At 40.1% G+C, this 22,797-nt stretch overlaps 1 protein-coding gene across 3 annotated transcripts; it reads right to left on the reverse strand.

Moving 5' to 3' along the window:
* Nucleotides 1-1,934: 1,934 nt before the first annotated feature.
* On the reverse strand, nt 1,935-22,247 carry kif5aa (kinesin family member 5A, a). 3 transcript variants are annotated; one of them, XM_084916245.1, is made up of 29 exons: nt 21,612-22,246; nt 18,828-18,915; nt 18,664-18,737; nt 18,349-18,453; nt 18,104-18,152; nt 17,917-17,972; nt 17,739-17,826; nt 13,792-13,916; nt 13,523-13,627; nt 12,651-12,799; nt 11,813-11,961; nt 11,469-11,647; nt 11,185-11,253; nt 10,780-10,986; nt 9,343-9,489; nt 9,059-9,247; nt 8,745-8,862; nt 8,565-8,626; nt 7,887-7,996; nt 7,546-7,647; nt 7,354-7,414; nt 7,184-7,255; nt 6,550-6,654; nt 6,059-6,275; nt 5,792-5,966; nt 5,508-5,587; nt 5,304-5,343; nt 4,943-5,028; nt 1,935-4,479 (listed from the first exon to the last, which is right to left on the reverse strand). In XM_084916245.1, the coding sequence occupies exons 1-28, from the start codon at nt 21,738-21,740 to the stop codon at nt 4,950-4,952; spliced, it is 3,129 nt and encodes a 1,042-aa protein (XP_084772371.1). In that variant the 5' UTR covers nt 21,741-22,246; the 3' UTR covers nt 1,935-4,479; nt 4,943-4,949. The 3 variants fall into 3 exon arrangements, with proteins under 3 accessions (XP_084772371.1, XP_084772369.1, XP_084772370.1); XM_084916243.1 differs by having other exon boundaries at nt 11,469-11,961; nt 21,612-22,247; XM_084916244.1 differs by having other exon boundaries at nt 18,664-18,915; nt 21,612-22,247.
* Nucleotides 22,248-22,797: the final 550 nt, after the last annotated feature.

A 22,797-nucleotide genomic window follows, 5' to 3' on the forward strand; every position in this document is an offset into this window, starting at 1 on the left:
GTGCTTATAGTAGTGCCTGTTTCTGTGTGATTAAATTATATCCAATTATTGACTGAGCTCAAACTCAAACGTCTTCTTGGTGACCCTCGAAGAACAACACACTGCACTCCATGCAAACATCTGTTTAGGTCAAATAAACCTTCAAACTATTTAGACGATTTTGGAATCAAAATTGTGATACGTGCAGATTTAGGTAAACGTCACCCAGACCTATAACGTAGAACATAGCTAACATTATGAATCTGAGCTCTGACTGTATCTGAAACTGCAGTTTTATTGCGCATGTGAATGCTGCTCGCCAAAGGGTAAAATAGTATTTACTCAGCTTGACACCATCAGGCGAAAAGTCCATTAGTCACTACTGTGCTAACTTCATAGTCCAACCAATTCATTTCATTGTGGCATTCTGTCTGCTTCTTCATTTTGAGATTAACTAAAATACTAACAGGATATATTAACCAGGCTATTAACCACAGAAAAAAATAACTTAACGAATGTGGTGCTTTGTACCTTGTGGGTCGGGGTCGCTCAGCTTGTCCAGCCTGCGGTGTTGAACCTGTGAGTTGTCTCTCTGTCGGTGTCTCTGCGTATCCTCCTGGAGGTGTGGAGGGTTCCTGCCGGTTCCTGTTGACCGGGTCAGTAGCGCACGGTCCTCCTGGTGCTTCAATCTCAACTGATCCACGGGGGAGCGAGAGCACGCAGCGGGCACGCGCACAGGGTAGCTGGGAATGAGAAGTGGGAAGAAAAAAAAAGATTCTCTGCCCAGCACTTGTCCACAATGGCCGTGGATGGTTTTAGTCCTTATAAGGATAATCAATCAATGAAATTTAGAATTGCTTTTATTTTTCATGCACACAAGCAGTCGTCAAAAAAAGAGAAATGAAATGCAAAACAAGCATTTAATGAAATACCTTCAATTAACATGAGAATGTATCTTTTTATTTCACAAGGCGATTTATAGATCGTGTATAATACTGATCCCGATCTTTTCTCTCTCTCTCCCTTATGTGCTGTGGTAAGTCCCTTTCGTGATGTCATTTGAAAATTAATTTCCTCTTTAGGTCAGAGGTTGTAGAGGACCCAGCACGCATGCACACACCAACAGCAGCAGTCCCCCCACAGTTTTCCCACTAAACGGTGAAAATATCACAAATAATAATAACAATTAAAAAAAACCTTTATTCCACAAACTGAAACAAGTAAAAAGCGCACTGAGTAATTGTTTACCATTGGATTTCCCAGATTAAAGTGCACTTTATTCAGTGCACTTTAATCTTATGTGATCTGGTGCAGATAAAAGTCACTTCACCATCAACTGAAGGTGTGTTATTATAAGGACATCTCTCTCACACACACACACACACACACGCACCCCGCAGTACAGTCTGAAGATGCTTCACATGCCACTGCTGTTTACATCACTGCTTCCTTTCTCGTGGGAAAGATGAACAGCAGCTTATTATAGGAGTCCACAAAGGAAGTTTCTCTGCAGAGTGAGCTTCCATCACTTGAACAGAATTTGACAAATGTGTGTGAAGCCGGGTTCATACGGAGAATATCATCTAAACGACAATACAGTCGTTAGCGAATTGATCTATACTGACTTTACCATGACTCCACTGAGCATGGTTTTGGTGTGAGAGGATATCAGTGCTTCTCCACTTTTTTCCAACTTCCAAACGTCATTTTCATATCATTGTTTTTGGCAGAGGATCCTTCCACAGTGACTTCATTTCCTCTTCAGGTCAGACATTGTACAAACAACTCAAAGTCACATCAACCCATCTCAGTTTTCACACAGAACAATGAAAAAAAAGTTGCTTTTCATTCCCCTTTAAAGATCCGTTTCCATCCACTAGGTGGCGCCATTTTCGTCTGTCAGTGTGGGACTGCCTCACACGCTTCCCAGACCCAAATGACTCGCTCCGACACACTCCTTTCTACAAGTTTATTGAACTTTTTACTACAACACATACAATATAGCATAGTGATGAGTCGATATATACAGAGATTTTTGCCTGGTGATTCTTCACATATTCATGTTGACGCTACACTATAGGCATACAGAAATAAATAAAACAAACATTTGTCTGAACAAAGAGCGTGCGCATTTCTTTTGCATCTTACTATGTCATCTGCACGCTATTGTACTTACAGGATTAACAATATATAGCACATGTATTTAGATATGTTCAAATCAGATAACAGGTAACAATATAGTACACACTCCCCTCTAAATTCTGATTTATTACACTTAAAACATGATGTCCAATAGAGGGTCCACAGTAGGGTCTGACCAGGAGATTATTACATTTTGAATGTAATGTGTGAGAAAAGAGATGTTGTATGTACAATTCTGTTATGTTAGAGTAAGATTTATCTTTTAATCCCCTTCCTTTGCTTAGCTTTCACTAGGACAAACGGATCTGATTGTTTATCAGCAGTCATATAGTTTTAAGTCTAGGGTTAGGAGGAAGACAATGGGGCTGGACCATGATAGCTATGATTGGGAATGTGAAGCCCTGAGATGTTGTTAATGCCGGTAAAAGCATCAGGCTGAGCGGTGCTGTCACGAATGATCACATACATGAGAAAGATTAGGGATCGCATAAATGAGAACACGCCTGCTTGGATATTTTACATTGGGAACAAATCTGGTTATATTAAAAAAACAAAACAAAAAAAACCATAAATAAATTAAAATTAAATGTAGGATTAATTACCCTGTAAAATGTGACACAGATTCACTTGAATCCCTTTTATTCTGCTAAAAGCATAAAATCAAACTAACATTTTCAGTTTTTACTGGTTTTATTCAGCGATTCACCTTCATGCAAAAACATCCACTTGTCCGTTACACGCCAAAGCAACGCTGCTTTCTTCCATCCTGATTGGCTGGTCAGGATTTCTCACAGAAGACTAACAGCACAACCTGTCAAAGTGCTCCAGACTGGTGGCTGCTCAGCTGGAGACTCACCTGCAAAACCTCCCCAACCGCTGGACTTTTGAAACAAAAATGAACCACTAAATAGAATCCATGGATTTACCAAATGTTGATATGTTTTCACATCACGTTTAGAGATCCGAATTCAAACAAGGCCTGTAGAACTTTAAATTAGAAGATGTAAACAGCATCTTAATTTAAATGATTTTTGCGAGCCCCTATTTTAGCCCAGCTCTGATCCTGTGACAAGATGGAGACAGAAAATGGGCATGAATGAACTTATGGAAGAGATAACGACAGCTCTGATCAGACATTTCAATCTACTCACAGGTGGGGTTTTCTAAAGTTGCAACTTTCTGTAGAAACTCTAAGATCCGTCCTCATTCTGCATTTGCAAGGATGATATCTTATCATAAAGTTATAAGTTTATATAATAAGCAGCTCTAGAGGTAGTAGTTACAAATGTTTGCAGAGAATGTGTGTGAGTTTGATCATGAGAAGTCAATTCATATTAAGGCTTGGTTAGAAGACTCATAAAGTTTGACGTGGGGAAGGGGCCACATTAAATGGAACGTGGGCATCATTATCCAGAATGAAAAAGTGCATCAAAAGACTCCAACCTCATTGTATCCAAGCATTTACAAAAGGATTTCTCACTACAGACGGTTTGATTGAGCTGGGTTTCCCCTCACGTATTTTTTCTCTACTCATCTCTTACCTTAAAAGAAAGGATCCAGGTATCATTTTTGCAATATAATGTGTTTAAAACACAACGACAACATCAAAAAAAAGTCTTGGACTCAGATTTTGATATCAAAAGATAACCTAAAGCTCTGAAACCACAATCAGGATTAATGGAAACCCGCTCTCTCTTTCTGACATCTGTCGAAGTCGATCAGACTTGACTCGCAGCATACCAGCTCCCCGAATGGACTCATGACACAGGCAAAGATTGGAAAGCTAACCCGCTAAGTGACATGCATGCAGTGTGTGAGTCTTCTGTTACAAGCTGGTGTTGCATACTATACTCTTATTTATGACAGAGAAAAAGGTCATGTCTGCCTACAGTATGTCATCCATATGATGCCCTTAAGAAGATGTGTGCAGGGAGTGGGGAAGGCTGTGCATTCACACAAACAGTTGCTGGTCAAAAACCTCTACTGGAGTATACGGCACTATTATTTACAACATGTGTGTACTAACTGATCAGATATGGGGTCAGCCCCGTTTCAGTTCAACCACCCCGAGAGGTGATCAGCATCAGTGGCATGTGTTGAAAAATTGATTGGCTGGGGGCGTTCCTTGATTAAAAATATCGGATTTAATCCTGATTGAACTGAAAAGGACCGGACCCCAAACCTGAGGGCAAGTGTTCACCATTGGAGCAGGAAAGGGCTTCAACTAATTAGAAGACTACAGGGCTACAGATCTTGGTTGTCATCATTATCGGTGATGCAGTGCAGGGTTGAGGGGGCCAGGCTGCATGCAAATGGGAGGGGAGGGTCCGGTGGACGGGTACAGTGTTTGGTCATCTTCTGCAAAGAGACAGTAACAGGAAGTTAGAGTTCAGAGAAACAGAAGTCAATTCAAAGCTCTACTGATGATTAGGAACTAACTTTTAGGAATTTTTGCCATTAAAGCACATTTGTTGTGTTTGTTTGAACACATTAGATCAATATGATTATCATCTATTGTGCATTTGCAACCTATTATACAAACAGTAACATAAACTTGTAGACTGATTTTCTCAGCTATGATACTCAGGTTTTACCCTGTCTACAGTGGTGGACTAGTTAGGAAGCAGGTGCAGTTGTAGCAAGGAGGCCATATGCTGACATTTCTTCCTCTTTTTAGGATTATTTTATCATAATCCCTCAAAAATACAGTATACTGATGAGGCTTTGAGTTATGACTGTTAAGGTAGGGGATTTGAGAATGAAGTGTCAGCGAGTGTCCGCAGAAAATTGTCTTTATGACTCAGTAGACTTTGTTAGTTACCAAGGTATTAACTTGCAGCAGTCTCCTGCTGAATCATGTAGTGCCTGTTTGAATCATCCACCTCGCTGCCACAGTGAACTTCACTCCTGTTAACGCAGATACACAAAAACAACACTGCATAATCAAATATATATCATCCTTATGTACCATTTATCACTCCAACTGGTTCCTCCAACAATCCACAAAAATCCACATTAAGTTAATTTGTGATTCTGGCCCAGTGTAAAGCTGGGATGCACACTAGCCATCCTGTACTCGATAAGTGGTTAAGTAAATGGATTGCACTCAAACTGCACACACATTTAATAAAATTAAGTAAATCAGCCAAACTAACAAGAGAAACTGCGACTGATGTCCTCACCTGTTATCATTAATGTCTCTGGCTTCACTGATGCTGTTACCTGTTGGAAACAAGACATAGTTTTATCAGTTTGTTTGCAGTAGCATTAAAAATAAGAAAAACTGAGCTGCTGACAATATTTGTATTGTGTTAAAGCACAACTACCAGAAGTGCCATAGTAGGTGCGTGCAAACACGCACACACACACATTTAGATTGTACTTACCGTTGTCAATGTTGAGTGGGTAGGATTCCAGTATGTCCCCATTATATCTTCCTGCTCTGTAGCCCAGTGCTGTGGAAACTCTGTGGAAAACCCCACAGAAGAAACCATAGAGATGCACAATTATACATTTGGCCTCACATTCAGCAGCAAACTTGAACAAAACAGGATGCTTCATTTTTAAGATCAATGTAGATTCTCAGTGACCTTAAAAATCAATCATAATAATGTGTGTTTACTATCTACTATCTGCCTGGAAAAGATGAAGAAAACTGATTTAAACTCACGTGTTGTTCTGGACAGAGTTGGGATTGCAGCTGACACTGGTGGACTGCTGTGGTGTCACGTTACTCTGGAAGAGGGCATTGCTGTAGGTGTTGGCGTGTTCAGTAGCACGGATGTAGGCGTAGAACGGGTTGGTGGGAGAGCAAACGGTCAGCTGTTTTGGTCTCACTGGCTTAGCTGTCGGGATGAAAAAGCGATGTAAGACAGGGTACAGCTGCAAGGAAACTGGGTCACTGGGCTGCAGAATTAAGCATCAAGAAGTGCAGTACCGATCTGTGCTGCATGGGGACGCCTCATGGCATTCTTTGCCCTCATTGCATCTTTGATGCGGTCAACCTCCTGCTGGTAGCGACGGCGGTCCATCATGGCGCCCTCTTTGGCATCCCTCAGTGCAGTCTCCAGGGCCTTAACTCTCTCAGCAGTAGACCGAAGACGTTTCTCCAGCTTTGGAAGCTCACAGCGCAGATCTGCATTGTCACGAACCAGCTGGAGAGAATTTTCAGTCTGATTAATTCATTCACAAACTGTGCCTTTTGGACAAAATACAGTTCTGTGTATTCAAAATCGCATTCTATGCTATATGCATTAAGTTTTTGTACAAGAATGTGCAGCTTGTGCAGCATTTTAATTATCCTCCAAAACTGCTTTGTGGCTAAGAATCAAACCACCACAACCGCAACTGAGATTTAATCCAAGCCCGTCTGCAGCGCAGGTTTGCATCAGTAAAACTTGTAACTGCTCTCATTTCTGGGTCATTCACCTGTTTGTGAACCTTTGTAAGCTGGTCCAAGTTATTCTCAAGAAAGGAAATCTTCTGCTTCTGGGTGCAAGACCCCCCGCTATCATCAGGTTCCATTTCGGAACTCTGCAGAGGAAGACAAAAAACGGAGACAAAGGGTGAGATTTTATTTTGTCCCAAATGGCTGTAATACCTGCAGGGGTTAAGGCAGGCTCACAGAAGTTTTTCATTTAAATTTTAGTTAATCTACTACTAAAAGAAGAGCTTAAAATTGGGTTTGAAGCTGTCTGATCTCAGCTCTCTTCAGGCCTTTTGTCCCAGCTGTTCTGCTTTTTTAAAAGCTTAAGAATTTTTTTTAATCAGTACAAACTTTAGTCAAAAAATTTTACAAGATCTGACCAAAAACATGAACAGTTCATTCCGTATGGCGACACCCAATATTGATTGTTTGACTAAATGCTTGTGTCTAGTTTTACCCAGAAAGGACATTTCTTCATGCAACATATCAAATATTGAAGAGGATTAGAGGGATTAAGGATGCTATTGTTTTTCCTACTCAGGTTTAGCAGGCAATATTAAGGTCACAGACCTCTTAAAACCCTCTTAGCGTGTTTTTAAAAAAAGAATTCCTTTCATTTATGACTCGATGCCTTACTTTTTTAACTCGCGACGTGAGGTCTTGAACGAACAGCTTGCGCAAGTTGTGGAGGGTCTGGAGTTCGCGGGCCTGGATGACAGACAGATGGAGAGGAGGTTAGATAGGTAGACATCTGTGGATGATGTGCAATATGAAGCAGAGAGGTAGTGATAGTCTGTTTTACTCACGACAGTCTCCTCCAGACCCTTCAAGTCCTGTTTGGTCTGCTCATGGCGCTCGTGCAGGAATCTGACAGAAAAAGCAGAAGCATCATTAAAGATAAGAATATGTCTTATCTTTATCATAATATATCATATTAATGTATCGTTTTGAGTGCACTTTATAGGAATCTGAGAACAAAATGACCCCTGAACACTTACGAGAGCTCCTCCAGGCGTTCGCTCTTGGTACTGTCCTGGCTCTTCAGGCGTTCGAAGTCAGTGCGGATCTGAGCCAGCTCCAGTTCCAGTTTGGAGTTACGACTGCATGCATGAGGTATAAAAACACAAACAAGAAAAAAAAACAACACATGTTCAGAGACAGCAAGACAAACAGGAAACAGCATTAAAATACTTCATCAATACACACCAAACTGAATTGTTTTAAATATAACAGCAAATTTCTGTGTATTTTTAATATACTGTCATCTTTAACAGCGTTAGCATGTAAGGAATAAGAAATAAAAAACATGTATGTAAAACAAATAAAGATGACTACAGACTCAGTGATATCATCAATAATCCTCTGCTTCTCATTGATCTCATCCCGCAGGCGGGCCAGCTGCTTGTGGTGGAGACCACGGTGGGACTCTCCCTGATGACGAAGAGCTTTCTGGAAAAGGAAAACCAAAAAAGGAAGAGCGCCTCTTTAAAGATGCTGACCTATAAAATCTCACACTTTCAAAAAGAATGTGTTAAAATCCTGCACACACTGTTTGTGTCATTCACACATGTTGTGTTAAACTGTGCCCTAAATATGGTTTAAATAAAAGACAGAAAGAAAGAAAGAAAGAAAGAAAGAAAGAAAGAAAGAAAGAAAGAAAGAAAGAAAGAAATGAGACCACTGACAAACAACATGTGTTATATTGTCATTATTGTGCTGCTGTCTTCAATTGGGACATCATTGCCCTTAACTAGATATGCTGATGATTAAGGACAAAAAGTAACACATCTGTTCTGAGAGTGCAATATTTACTTCAATCACCTTTGCATTAAAAACTGAAAATGAGCAAAAAGTCTCTGTTAAGCACAGTGAGCGCGGTCACCATAATAGATCCCACTAAAAGCCCCAAAATACCAGGTCAGACTGGAATAATACGCACTTTGAATGTGTACTGGACCCAATGTCAGAAATGTACTCAGTGCTCTGCATTAAATTCTTTCCTAAGGAGGCTTCTTACCTTCACATTTCCATCCTCAGTCTCACCCTTCTCTCCATCCTTCTCCTCAAGCAGGGAGTTATCTTATAGAAGCATAAAATAACAAATTGAACCAGTATGAGCAATTTCAGCAAAGGTTTTAGTCACATATTAATATTTTTACACCATGATTTTCTGTGTGTGTGTGTGTTTCTGTGTTACCCTGGTCTTGCAGCTTGGCCAGCTCCTCACTCAGGGAGTCGTGGCTCTCCTCCAGCTGTCTCTTCTTCTGCTCCACACTCTGCATGTACTCTGTCAGAGAGCGGATCTTTGCCTCATGCTGTAAAAAGACAAGCGTCGCCCCACCCCAGGACATCAGAGACGTAATAACTCAATTTCTGCTAACAAGAAGAGATATCTTAGATATATTATTTTCTACATTCTGTCTGTTTCTTTTTATCTCACGCCCACATATGTTCTCATAAATCATCAGTTTCACTCTATTTTGTGATGCCTCATCATAGCCTATCTCTTACCTGAGAGATAAGGAGCTGGCAGGAGGAAAGCTCCCTTCCAGTCTCTTCCATCTTGCGGTGGCACTCCAGCTGCATGTTCTCCAGCTGACGGCAACGCTTCACCATGCTCTTCACCTCCGACTTGATCTTGCTGATGTAGAGGCGGGCCACAGTGAACTCCTCCTCGATTGCACCACTGATCTCCACTGGCTAAGTGTGAAAATGAAAGCAATATTTTTTTTGTTAACAAGAATTTCTCCATCGGTGCTTGATACTCTAAATGAAACCTCTGTGATCGTGCTCACCAGCTTTATCTCCCCATTACCCACGATGGAGCTGAACTCGCTGAGGTCCCTCATCAGCCCGTTGAGGACCTCAGCTATGCGTTTGCGCTGCTGACCGCTCACCTCCTGCATACGAGACAGCTCTGCCTCCAGCTCCATCAGACTGGCCTGTAAAATAAAAGAAGATGAGCACCTAAGGAGAACTAAAGCCTTTGTCAGAAAACATTTTAATTGCATCTGGACCTTCATTAAAAATACACAAATGAAAAATCTGCAAACTGGCTGAAAAACTTTGGGAGAAAGTCAAGATTAAGATTAAGATTTACTGAGGAATACTAATGAGTCATACTCAAGACCACAGAGCTCTAAACTTATCGTATTGCTGTGGTGCTGCCTACCGTTTAGTGTGAGATACATTAAGGTCCATAAATACTTGGACAATGACTCAATGTTATTATTATCAGGATGTGATTGAAGTGCAGGCTTTCAGCTTAAATTTACCTAGTTCAACAAAAGCATTGCATTTACTTTTTAGGAATTACAGCCATTTTTATCCAGTCCCCCACTTTCAGAGGCTCAGAAGTAATTGGACAAACTAAAATCATTTTAAACCAAAGTATTGTTTTTAATAATTGGATGAAAATCATTTCCAGCCAATCACCAAATGCTGTGTTTCCTTCCCTGAGATGCTCTGTCAGGTCTTTACTGCAGCTTCACCTTCAGCTGCAGCTTCGGGTCATTATCCATTTGTATTGTGAAAGGCTGTCCAATCACCAGAGAGTATAGTCCTGCAGACTTTTGGATTCATTCTGCTACAGATATCAGCAGTCACATGATCAATAAACACTAGTGACCTGGTTCCACTGGCAGTCATAGCATTGGCCTCAGAGAGAATATGATGTGGCCTGAATCACAAGCTTGTTTCGCTCCTTCATACTTTAACTGATGGTTAATTTTATGGGTTTTCAGCCTAATTATGGCCTTCTTTACTTGCACTAAAAGCTCTCGGGACCTCGTATTGAGAGTTCCAGTGAAAAGCTATAAAATGTAATTCAACACTTGGAATCAGCGCCATATATTTCATCAGAAAAGTGAATAATGAGGGACTAGGCTTTGAAAAGGGGGTACTGTTAGTTTTTTTAAACTCTTGGCATTGAAGTTGAAAGTCTGCACTTTAATGCCAACTAGGTTATTTAATTTTACATCTACTATGGTGATGTACAGAGAATAATTACAAAAATTATTTCACTGTTCAAAATCTTTTAGATTTAGAAATCAAACAATTTTTGACTCCTATACAACTCCTGCAGTGTTTTCCCCTCGCGGTGCTACTACAACAGGTGCTTGTCTCTGCAGTGCAACGAGGAAGCAAGCGGATCCTTCTGGTCCACCTCCTGTCTCTGAATTCAAATACCGTTCTGTTTGTCTCAGTAAATCTGTCTCACTCCAAACATTTACCATTTTCTGGGACAGTTGCTCAGCCAGCAGCTGGTTTTGCAGGCCCTTCTCCTCCACTTCCTGGCTCTTCTGGTCATAGTTGATGGCCAGTTCCTCCAGAGCTTGCAGCACCTCCTTCACCTCAGCCTTGGCGCAGTCGCTCTCCACCTGCAGCCTGCCGAGTTCAGCCTGGACTTTGTCCCCGTCACCCCTGGATGAGGCCAGAAGCTGAAGAATGGGAGGTAATAAAAAGAATAGGAGATAACAAGGAAGATAGAGGCAAATGTGGGCATTAAGGTAAGATCTTAGAAAGAAAACAAGCTGCTTAAAGCTTAAATTTTAGAATTAACAAGTATCCTCACACTCACAGCATGCGCGCTCATACAGTGTGGATATGTTTGTGTGACTGAGTTTGTGTGATCTCACCTCATCCTGGTCCAGCATCTGCTGCTTCAGTTTCTCCACCAGCTGGCACTGAAGGTTGATCTCATCATCCTGCACACACAGGATGGTATCATAAACACAAAAAGTCCATACTCTGTCACTTGGATGTCTCCAATATATAAATCAATAATTAAACATTAAATGGAAGTGAACAGGACCCCGAAAACATTTTGTTTCAATTATAAAACGTACACCATTGTTTTTACCGTGCAAAACAGCTAAGAGCAACAGACTGAAGGCACAGTGTGAGGAATGTATGCAAGAACCTTATCATCCAGCTGCTTATACAGCTTGCGGATCTCCTCCTCATACTTCTGCCGCTCCTCCTCAGAAATGCGAACCACAATGGAGGAGGTGTCATTGTCCAAAATGGGACGCTCCTCCACAGACTCGATACGGGTCACTATTTCCGATGTAGTCCTCTCAGTCTCGGGCACATCTTCTCCTAAATGGTAGGAAAAAGTGAACAAAGAAGACACATTACAATGTTGCACTTTAGTTTGTAATGTCAGCACAGAAGAGTTGGAGGTACGCAGCCTTGAAGTCCCCTCCCCACACACACACCCCCACACCCCACCCGTCACCCACCAACACCTATATTTGTTCTGACCGTTTCTCCAGCGGTTGAGCTCCGACTCCAGCTTCTGAATGGTCTCCTTCAGGGTCTTGTTCTTCTCCTTCTCCTTCTCATACTTCCTCTTCCACTGCTCTGCTGTCAGCTCCAGGTTGATTGAGGCGGTGTTCCTGATGGTCTTGGCACTGTGAGAGAGAAAGGGCTGATTATGTTATGTTCAACAGTCCTACTGAGTCCAAAAACTGTCCAAAAACTCAGCTTTACAGTTGTAATATGACCCCAAGGTAACATGAAACTTAACAGTCACAAAAAGCAAATAATGCTTCACATTTTTTTAAAATATCAGGTAATAATTTGGTCTTCAGATCCTTCCTTGGCTTTGTGGAATAAAAACAAACGTACAAGAGCCACATCAGTAGGTATCTGAGACTGTATTGGTTTTTTAGGTCATGCTCAAAATAGTTTGTTGTCCTGATTTTAAAGGATAATCTTCCCTGCTGAAAAATGTGACAACACATAAACACAGTATAAACACATTTCCTAGTTTACCTGCTATTTTAGGAGTTAAATTATCATATTTACCTGTTATTTTATCTGTCCATCTACTCCTTGCTGAACCTGAGACTGGACTATTTAACTGTCATGTGTAAATCTACATTTGAAGTCAAGCATGAATATCATATCAAGTAGGTTAAGATGACAACATGTTGCTGAAATCATGTTTTCCAGCGCTGCTTTTGAAGGGTTAATGTTGTATAACTACACTACTTTATGCTAAAAAATATGTCTGCATGTGAAGAAGCAAAACACATTTTACTGGTTTAGAAATAAACATCTAACATAACGTGTGATTTAAATCCACAGAGGCATCTACCGTTGTCCAAACATCAGAGTTGACTTGGTCTCAGTATCGTTGTAGCTGGAGGGAGAGCAGCAGATGAACATGGTGGTACGACAGTTACCGCCGAGGGAGTCCTGCAGGATGCGGGTCATTTTGCTGTCACGGTACGGCACGTGAGTTTTCTACAGGACAGAGTAGGGATGATGAGAGAGAGTGATTAGAAGAAAAGAGAAAAAGATCAAGAGAAAACCGAGCAACATAAAGCAAAAGAACTGCCAGAACACTGCTTCATTTACTTTTGCTTCTTGATTTAATTTTAATCGTGCAAAAATTCATCAGCATAAATTCAGCAAACATTGCCCCTCAGCTTTTGGATTCTTAACCAGGACTGGAACTGCTTTTTAACGTGCCAGATTGGTTGTGCCATATCCAACTACTCTGAAAATTAGCAGGCATAGTTTTGGCATTTCATGGCCAAATCTGGTGAGCTGGCAGGAATGAAAGAGAAAAATCATGAGTGTGGGTACTGAGCAGGTCAACAGGCAGACAGTTGGTGTCCATGTGTGTTAGAAATGAGGTAAACAAAACACTTTATAATGTAGAGAGTGAATTACACATGTTTCAGTTTATTTAAAGTCACTAAATTCTAGAATAAAAATAAGGTTCACTGGTGGAAAACCTAATTATTCTTCTCTGTATTTAAATTTCAGTTTAATTGACTCCTTAAACACAAATCGAAGCCGGAAGTATAAACCGTTCTTCTATCTTCCTAAAAAAGTTTAACATCCAAGTCAAAGGAGCAGGAGCCCAGCTTAAAAATACAAATCCTTTACTGTAAATCACAAACTGTTATTTTTGAGGCACACCGTCCCATGGAGATAGTGGAAAGAGTGAAAATAGCTCACCGTGCCCTCAGCCAATGCAGAGATGACATTTCCGAGAGCCGAGAGAGACTTGTTGATGTTTTTAGCCTCATCCAGGACGGCACCTGCAGCTCCGGTCTTACTGACCTGGATTAAAGAAAAACAGGGAGCGAATGAAATCAAAGAACGGAGAATGTGATGGAAAAACAGGCTTACTTACTACCTAAAACTGCAATGTAAACAAAGAATAATGTAAAATAATCACACATTAGTCATTACAAGCAGCTTCATTTACACTGAGTCTTTCATACCTTCTCACTGCCAGCCAGATCCACCAGGTACAGTTTTCCACACAGCTTCTGCTCCGTCTCCACGTGCTCCTGCTTGATGTTGATCAGGAAGATGCTGTGGCTACGAGAGCTGTGCTCATTCATGTCTACACAAACAACGACAACACAACATTCAGAGAAACATCCATTTTCTTCCGCTTATCCAATTCAGAGTCACAGGAGGGCTAGAGCCTAACACAGACAGACAGCCAACCAGTCACACTCACAACTACGACCAACTGAGAATCAACAGTTAACCAAACTACACTAACTACAACTAACTGAGTCTATTAAGTAGAAATGCAGAAAATGGAATAAACAAAGGTCCTAGAATTGATTTCTTATCTATTTAATAACTACAATACTGTGAATCATCCTTTCTGCTGATGGAAGACTATTACACTTCAGTCCTAATCATGCTTTAACAACCAACAACATGAATTTAAAAAATGTGGCTTCTAGATTTTTATCCAACATTTTGTTCAAAAGTTGTCTTTGTACCAAGAAAAATTGTGTATTATGTGCTATATGTTATTATAACACAGCAACTCAGTCAAGGAATAATACGTTTGTGTTTTACACGATGGCTACTATGATATAAACCCCACTTTAGACAACTGAGTGCCACTAAAGTCACCCCAAAGGAACCCATCAGTAACACTGCAGGACTAAGAATGAACAGTTATTTAAAATCTACCTTGTCAAAACCAAGCATGACCCAGAACCCAAGCTCATCACTGACTGCTGAGTCAAGAATTTGTTGGTGATAACTAATATAGCCCGAATTTACAAACAATGGGCTAAAAAGTTCTGGTAATTTTGTATACTGTATACTAAACTTGTATATTGTCTTCTCAGGCTGACTTCGCTTCAGGCATTTCAATGCATTTCATTCTCTAGGGCTCATCTTTTTATTTTTTAAATAACCAATCAATAAAGAGTAATTCAGGGGTGGATCTTAAATCTTTCACATTTTGTCAACCAGACCAGCCATCACTACAGGACAGCGGTATCAGCATTTCACAGAGAACAGGCATCAAACAGCATTGATCTAAAAGCTTCTCGCCTCTCAGACAGAGTTCAGGTTTCTCTGCAGATGATATCTGAGGGCATGAGCTCAGCGCAGTGCCAAGTGTCGGCCCATCAAACTGTTATCAGCACACCGTTCTGCAGCACAGTGAGTCAGCAGCCATCGACAGGAAGCAGACAACACTGTGGTGCTCAGCATCACAGGCTATAGTAAGTCCTGTCCACTGCTGTTTCCATCCAGGCTGTTTTACAGGACAAATTGTTATAAATGATAATTTTTACCCTTTAAGACTAGTGGACACACTATATTTTGCTATGACTGATGTCTACATTCTTTCCATTTAAAGTGCCTCATAAGGAAATTTGCTGATTATCTCTCCCTCAAACAACCAATAATAAACAACAATAGAAAGTCCACACACTATTTTAACTTGTACTGTCTATGTACTGCTGTTATTAAGCTGCTTGAGGATGCTACATAGATAAGATTTAAAAAATGAGGAAAAAACAAGTTTTTGTCACTTTTTGTTTGAGTGGAGGAACTCTTCTGACAGAGCGCAAGCTGCAGGTCAGTGGAAAGTGTGTGTGTCGGGTCAGACAGTGTTTTATTAGCCTGTCTGCTAAGAGACTGCTCACAGATCAGCTCAAAGGATGGATGACTGAAGCCGCCGATACTATGGAAAAAGCAAGAAACTAGCTTTTTGACATGTACTCCCTGTTTTTATATTGGCAGCTTAAAATGATTTAAACTGTTTGAATGGAGAGACTTTGCATTTTGAAACAAAGGATGAGAAAAGGCTTATAGAGCAGGGCAGCACAACTTTTTGTTCTGCATCAGACTATTGATTTGTTTTTTCATGGAGGTTTTTAAGTCCATTTACTACATTATCACCCCAACAAACAGCCTTCAGCTTTATTGACTTTCCAGAAGCTTTGGACGTCTCAGGGCTCTATAAAGTGGCCCAAGATGCTTACCTCTGTATTAGCATTGAAAATGAGTGAATTAGATTTCTGGAATATTTTACCATGTTTGCAATCTGTGATAACTGCATACACAGACCTTTTATATTACTGTTTTTACAGGAATTATCATCTAACTGAATTTTTTCAGTTAGATGATAGAAAGTCTGTTTTTTTTTTACCCTTTTTTTCATTTGTTTTATCACATGGCATATTTAATTTATTTTATGCTGAATGGGACTTTTTACTCTGACCTATTTTCATATTCTTGCTACACTACCTACATGCTGAGATCATCAAATTACTATTTACAAGAAGGCTGACTGCAGTTAATTAAAGGCACACACTAGGAAGGAGGAATGTTAAAATGAATTACAAGCCATTAAAAAAAGACAGAACAGCAGATTAAAATGTGAACGAATTTGTATTCTTCCACATCACTAGATAAAGTGTTTTTGACCAGAGTACAGCTCAATTAACTTTATAATATCGGTTTAACTGATATTCTCTGTTTTAAAAAAAACCCACTAAGATTGGAAAAATGTTGGCAAATGTTCTCCTGAAAAGTTGGAAATGATCACTTCTAAACTTCAAGTATTCCATTTTAACAAGACAAGAAGGCTGCTTTTTTAGTCCACGCTGTCTCCCAGATTTTTTCACATTTACAGCAAACTAATGGATCAACATACAAAGGTACTGCTTTATTTCTGAACTACAGACGATCTGCAGTAGGCGGTAACTTAAAAATCCATTTCAATCACTTTGTAGAAAAGCCCATTTTCAAAAGATTTCACAGAAAGACTTTGTGTGTACTAACACACACACACACACACACTGAGGCACAAAATGCATTAACTCTGAATGGCGGAGATCTGTGCAGGCTGAGATTTATAAGTGTGAAGCAGTGCTGATGTTTTTTGTTTGACACAGAATCCCAAAGCAGACCTGACCTCATTCTTTTTTTTTAGTCTGCAGTGGAGTTCAGCTCTGAGTCAGCACACAACCCACAGAAAAGCAAAACGCACACACCACACACACACACGCACACACACACAGTTGTGATTTTTTGGAGCGATATTTATCAGCAGGGTTTCTTTATTATTTTTTAAATATCTCTGACCAGAATAAATTTTAAACTTGCTCAGTAAAAATCTATACTGCTAAATATTTAAGACATACTTACAATCCTGCAGAAATTTTAATGTAATAAATCTCAGGGCTTAGTGGCAGTAAGCTCAGCTGTTATTTTTAGCTATTTTTATTATATACTGCAGTGAGGTTTTACGCCATGAGACTAAATAATCAGCTTCACCTGTAAAATCTGTATGTTGGACATATCAGTTGCTTACATTTTTATTACCCGACAACACAGGTGTGAGTCAGCAGCACTCAGGTCGATACAAAGTACTAGAATTATAGAAGAGGTCAAGTTATGCTTCCGGTGTTTTGGTAGTTTAATAGCACTAATCAAAGAAAACCAATTAAATTTACAGGAGGAGCAAAGTGCAGCAGCTCCTGATGCTTGTTATGACTTTATTAAAATAAAAATTTTCTTTCCCAATTTGTTATTGTCATACAAACCACTTCATCTCTCACAATTGCATCACATTATGAAATGCATATAACAGAACCTCATTTCTGCGAAAATGAGTGAGGCTTTTTGTGATAATGCACAATAACATACTGATTACATAACACATTAACAGGCCACATGAACTCAGCTGCCATCTCATGCATCACTAACAAGTCCTGAGAGCTAATATTAGCAACAGTGAGAAACTAGAACTGGTATTCTGGTACGGAGCAGTAAGAAATCAGAAACGTTACAGAGTAAACATTCAGATTTGTCTTTTTGTTACAGTATTATATATAAAAATTATGGGGGGAAAACATCAGTCAGGACTGTACTACTCATCTGTAACGCAAAGATAAAGACTCACTAGTCACAGCAACGTGGCGGTTATTTTTGCCCTCATCAATCACATCCATAACTTCATCAGGGCTTGAAACGAAGCGCTCAGTGCATCCCTAAGGACAGGAGAGGAGAGGAATAGGAGACAAGCATATTATCATTTACCTGATGCAGCCGATGAACAGATATTCAGGTAGGACACCTACCTTCACATATGGCACCCTGTTCTTATCCTCATGAACAGACAGGTTGGTCTTTGTCACTAAAAAGTAAATAAAGGAAAATCAATGACTTTTTTGGAGGATATTTTAGAGCAAACGAAAAATGCTGAACTGGTTAATCACAGTGGTAAATCAAAATAAATTGACGTGAGTTATTTATTCTAATACTAACCGTCCAGGAGATCACGGATTTTATCCATATAGATCTCAAAGTAGGAAACCTGTTGGAGAAGAAAAAAAAGTTTCCTCATATGGAAAAAAAAAACCTTTAAGTGAATTATTGTTTGAAGTGGGTTTTCACGCCTGCAGAAAATTACTTATTAAAAGAAGGCATGTCCAAACAAAGCTTAGCACAGTGAAACAAAAACATAAACATAATACAAGATAAGACATCAACGCATGTAACAAATGTGACACCTTGATGTGGAATTCAAGGTTTTCATCCATGGCAAAGATGTGATTGAAAATGTCCTCGGCGATGCGAGGAATGATACCCATCTGGTGATGGTCGTGCAGCTTGCCCTACAACAGGAAATTGTGCATGTAATTACATGTGAGACACAGCCACACAGTAAAATCTAGTTTGATATATTTCCTTCATTATAATAATGCCTTTAAATTTCCATAAATTCTCTGGTAAATCACCATCCATAAGAGGAAAAATGGATATGTAACAAAGAATCAGCATAATAGCCCAACGCTCAAAAAAATGAACATTAAAAGAAAATTTACCTCCATAGTGTGAGTCTTCCCGGAGGAGGTTTGTCCATATGCGAAGATAGTGCCATTGTATCCACACAGCACATCTATAAACAAGAAAAAACAAGAAAATGAGGTTACGCAACATGCGTTCATTAATTTGAAGAATTGTAATTTATTTAGCAGCTCATCCATACCTTTCACGATCTGCTTGGCACAGGTGTTGTAGACTTGCTCCTGGGTGGTGTTGGTTGGAAACACCCGATCAAACACATAGGACTTTCCCTGCATAGACAAGGAACAAGAACAAACAGGTCATAAAATCCTACTGAAGTACAACTAATGGTTCAAATGAATGCATCCTTTGTTCCCGACCAAGCATTAAGGAAGAATGATGGTGCATTAAAACATAAAAACTTTAATAAGAGTTGCTTTTTCCATGACATTATCCATACTATAACTGGGCCACATCTGTGAAGGAATGTTCTAAATTACTCACATACAAATTAGAGAACAGAGTCACCGAGTGCTGAGGTGCATAGTGCTTAAAAGTCTCCAACACTCTGGAGGTTTGGAGCAGTTACTGAGTCATTAATATCAGCACAAAACTGTGTGCCAGGAGCTTCGTGGGTTTCCATTGGCCGATCAGGTCCTGTAGGTGTACGTGTGTAAATCAAAGGTGAAACAGAGTCTGAAATGCAGTTGTGTAAAAATGCCTCTTGGTGGATGTTTTGTACCACAGAGTAAAATAGTCAGAGACATATTTCATCCTTGATGTAGCATCTTCATATTACTGGCTGGGCGTACTGAAATGCTTTATTTCTAGCATCATGCTGTATATTGTACCACATACGAAAACTAAAATGTAAATATGAAAACTTCTAAGTGGGTTAAGTACTAAATTAATTCTTGGTTGGATACAGCAAAGTTCTTAACAGCTGGCGATTACAGTTGACAGTTTAATGTTTGAACAGACCAAGGCTAGCTGTTTCGCCTCCAGCCTCAGCATTGACCTGCTAAATGGAACAAAACTCTAGTTAATAATTCCAGTTTAATTGCCGAAAGTGATAAATGCTCAGAGTTTGCTGCCCAGCAACAGAGATTCATCACACTCTGAATCAGAAAACAGGAGCATATCTTATGGCTTATTATAAAGGTATTAAATAAATGCAAGCAAAAAATCTAATGATGAACAGGTAGCTGGACACAATGTAAAAAAAACAAGGGACAAAAATCATCCAAATGAAGCTCATATCCTGTTTATATAAGTCTAAAATTGAGTCTGTATTTTGTATTTTTTAAACATTGTCCTCATGATAGATCGGTTCCTCCTAAAATCCACAGTCATTGTGTGAGACACTGACGAGTGACTCAGCCCAGACAGGCACGGCTGCAGAAACCAGGCTAATAAAACCCTGAATGTCACCATCCCATCTGAGGCAGAGTCCACAAAGCAACGCAGAATGATGCTGCCAGAACATGAGCTGTAGAAAATGTCATTAACAAATTGACTCATCTGCAGACCACCCCCACGCCAGCATGATTGAACAGAGAGACAATTCAGTCCCAGGATGAGGGAGGTTGGGAGGGATGAAGGAGGCACACAAAGAGGCATAAAAATGGAGATGGGAGGACAAATGGAGATGAGCATTGAGACAGTAATGACAAAAGACTGAGAGAAAAACACCAAAGCGGGATGAGATAGTTGATAAAGCCAGAATGGGAGGCACAAAAAAGGTGGAGCCAGAAAGGAGATAAAGCAGGTTAGTCAGAGATGCCTGAGCTCACTGGATGATTATTGATCATCTCTATGGGCAATTAGAGGGATCAGTTTCTGGCTCTACTGTACAGCATCATGCTGAGGGGAGAGAGGAAGGTCAGGATGAGATATTTCCATTACTGGTAGACAAGATTTCAACATGATTCCTCCCTCTGCATATTAGATACGTCATTTGTACTTTAATTAAAATACTAAAACTACATAAATACATTGAAAAAGCACAAATATTTCTTTGAAGTCAGCGTCTCGTATACTGAATATGGCAGACAGTTAATGGTGCATTAACTTTCTAGTTTCCAGTGGTTTCTTTAAACTATGTAATTTTCATTAGACATTCAGCAGTGTTGTTGCAGGCACTGTAATAAGTTGACATTGTTGGCTATAAAAAATAATTTTAGGACATATTTTTTGTTTGTTTAACCTCAATAAAAAACAATTAAAAACAGCAAATGAGAGATATGCGGCTTGTTCAGGTTTGGTTCCACCCAACAACCCTTCATCTGTCTTCTAAGCTGAAACATCTACTGCTTCGAGCATCTGCTGAGTAATAAACACAACAGAAATCAATTCAGTCTTGTGTTTTGCATATAAACAGGCCACGTTTTCTACTTCGGCACAGCAAAAGAAAAAATGATAAAAAATAAGAATAGAAACATTTTAAATCAATAAATAAAATGAAAAGCAAAGATGATCCTGGGCAATACTTTACATTTATTTCCCTTCATTTATATATAGGTAACAGTTTATAAATTAAGGGCTCTTATATCTCCCATGCAGGAAAATAACTATATAGGAAAATAACTTAAATGTGTATGTCATATACAGTTTGGAACATGTCATGTAACCATCTATGTCTCTTTATAAGTGTACCATAAAATGTTTAATGATGGTAAACTAAAGTAAGCATGATGATGGGCCTGATGTGTGTCATTCATAAGCTGCACGGTGCAGTCCTCAGTCAGCTGATGTAGGAGGCCAGAGTGCGCATTTTATCAATATTAGCTACATAAAAGCCATGTGTACTTGTTATGCTAGGTGAAAGGACAATTTAAGGGTAAAAAAAAGGGGGGGGGGGGGGGTCCCCGTTCCTCCCCTGAATATTGTGTTTTCCTGCTGATCTACAACCCAAACAGATGGGCCGGGCTGATGATTTATTGATGGAGGGCCTTCCTGCACAACAAAGCGGCTTCTTTTTACTCACCCCGACGACGACGGTGTCATCTCCTTGGAATTTGGGTAGGAACTGGTCCCCACGTAAAATCTCCGACTGATTTAGAGGACGAAAGCGACACAGCACTTTTATGTTGCATTCCGCTGGGGCATCGGCCATTGCGCAGATTCAAGGTGGAGGATGCTGCTTTCTGCTGAGAGGAAAGATGCTGCTGACGCTGGAGGCGATTAGATCTTGGGCCTGATCTGTGCGTCTGAATAAGCTCTGAGTGATGCGCGCAGGATCCGGTCCTTTTATATCGAGGCGGCTCTGAGGATGGCGGATAGGTCGGCCTATTTCTTACCCTTACCGGCTCAGAGAGACGATAATAAATTTATGCGCAGCTGGACGGTGTTTTCGTGTCGCAGTGAGGCGGCCAAGCTAAATTGGATGTCAAGGCGCAAAACAACCCCCTACATCATTAAAACAATGAGCTCTGAAGCGAATCGATTGCCCCTGCTGGTTTGTTTCTCGCTTGTCGGTTCCTTTTGTGTTGTTTCGTCCTTTCCCGTGCAGGGGCGGCGGTGGGTGTGCGTCTGGCCGGTTGAAGGTGAGATGCTGCTGGAAGGGCAGTGAGGTAAAGCTGCTGCTTGATCGCCCTCCTTTGGTCGCCACAGCGCCTCCTATCTGTAATCCGAGGAAGGGCGTGGTCTGCATCCGCCTCTTTAAAGTGGTACCCACAGCCTCAGCATCACCAAGGCCCAAGGTGAGGCGTCACATCTGAACAGAGGATCGAGGAATAACTTTGTTATCATATACATCACAAATAGTCGTTGGCTCTCATCCAAGGAATGACTGTACTGCTTGGAAAGCCATATGAAACCATTTGGGGAAGAGAGATTATTGATTAAGGGATGATTAAGCTTCAGCTTAAAGTGGCATTACAGGCCAGGGTAATGCAGCAATATGTCGAGACAGCACATTGAATGTCAGAAACCTGTAATTAACACTGAAAATACAACTACTTTGGAGTTAGGCTGTTTTAGTATCATAAAATATGGCCTGTCTGCAGAAACACAGGAACCATCTATATGAGCTATTTGCAGGGTTCTGGTATTGTGCAAACTGACTGAAATTGAACTGTGGTTTTTCTTTTAGAGTAGTCACGTATGTTACTTATGTATATATATTTTTTCTATGTTTATGTTACATCTATCTATCTCTATAATTTTTTAAA

This window comes from Perissodus microlepis, chromosome 20, assembly GCF_051167445.1.
Source record: "Perissodus microlepis isolate ML-2025 ecotype Zambia chromosome 20, ASM5116744v1, whole genome shotgun sequence".
Classification (NCBI taxonomy): Eukaryota; Metazoa; Chordata; class Actinopteri; order Cichliformes; family Cichlidae; genus Perissodus; species Perissodus microlepis.

What these genes read in the sequence shown, in the direction of transcription:
- kif5aa (XM_084916243.1), bottom strand. Translation starts at nt 21,740, where the DNA reads ATGGCCGATGCCCCAGCGGAATGCAACATAAAAGTGCTGTGTCGCTTT. An exon ending in AGATGCTGGACCAGGATGAG is followed by an intron (nt 10,987 to 11,184) that starts GTGAGATCACAC and finishes CCCATTCTTCAG; the next exon opens with CTTCTGGCCTCATCCAGGGG. An exon ending in CCCACTCAACATTGACAACG is followed by an intron (nt 5,344 to 5,507) that starts GTAAGTACAATC and finishes TGTTTCCAACAG; the next exon opens with GTAACAGCATCAGTGAAGCC.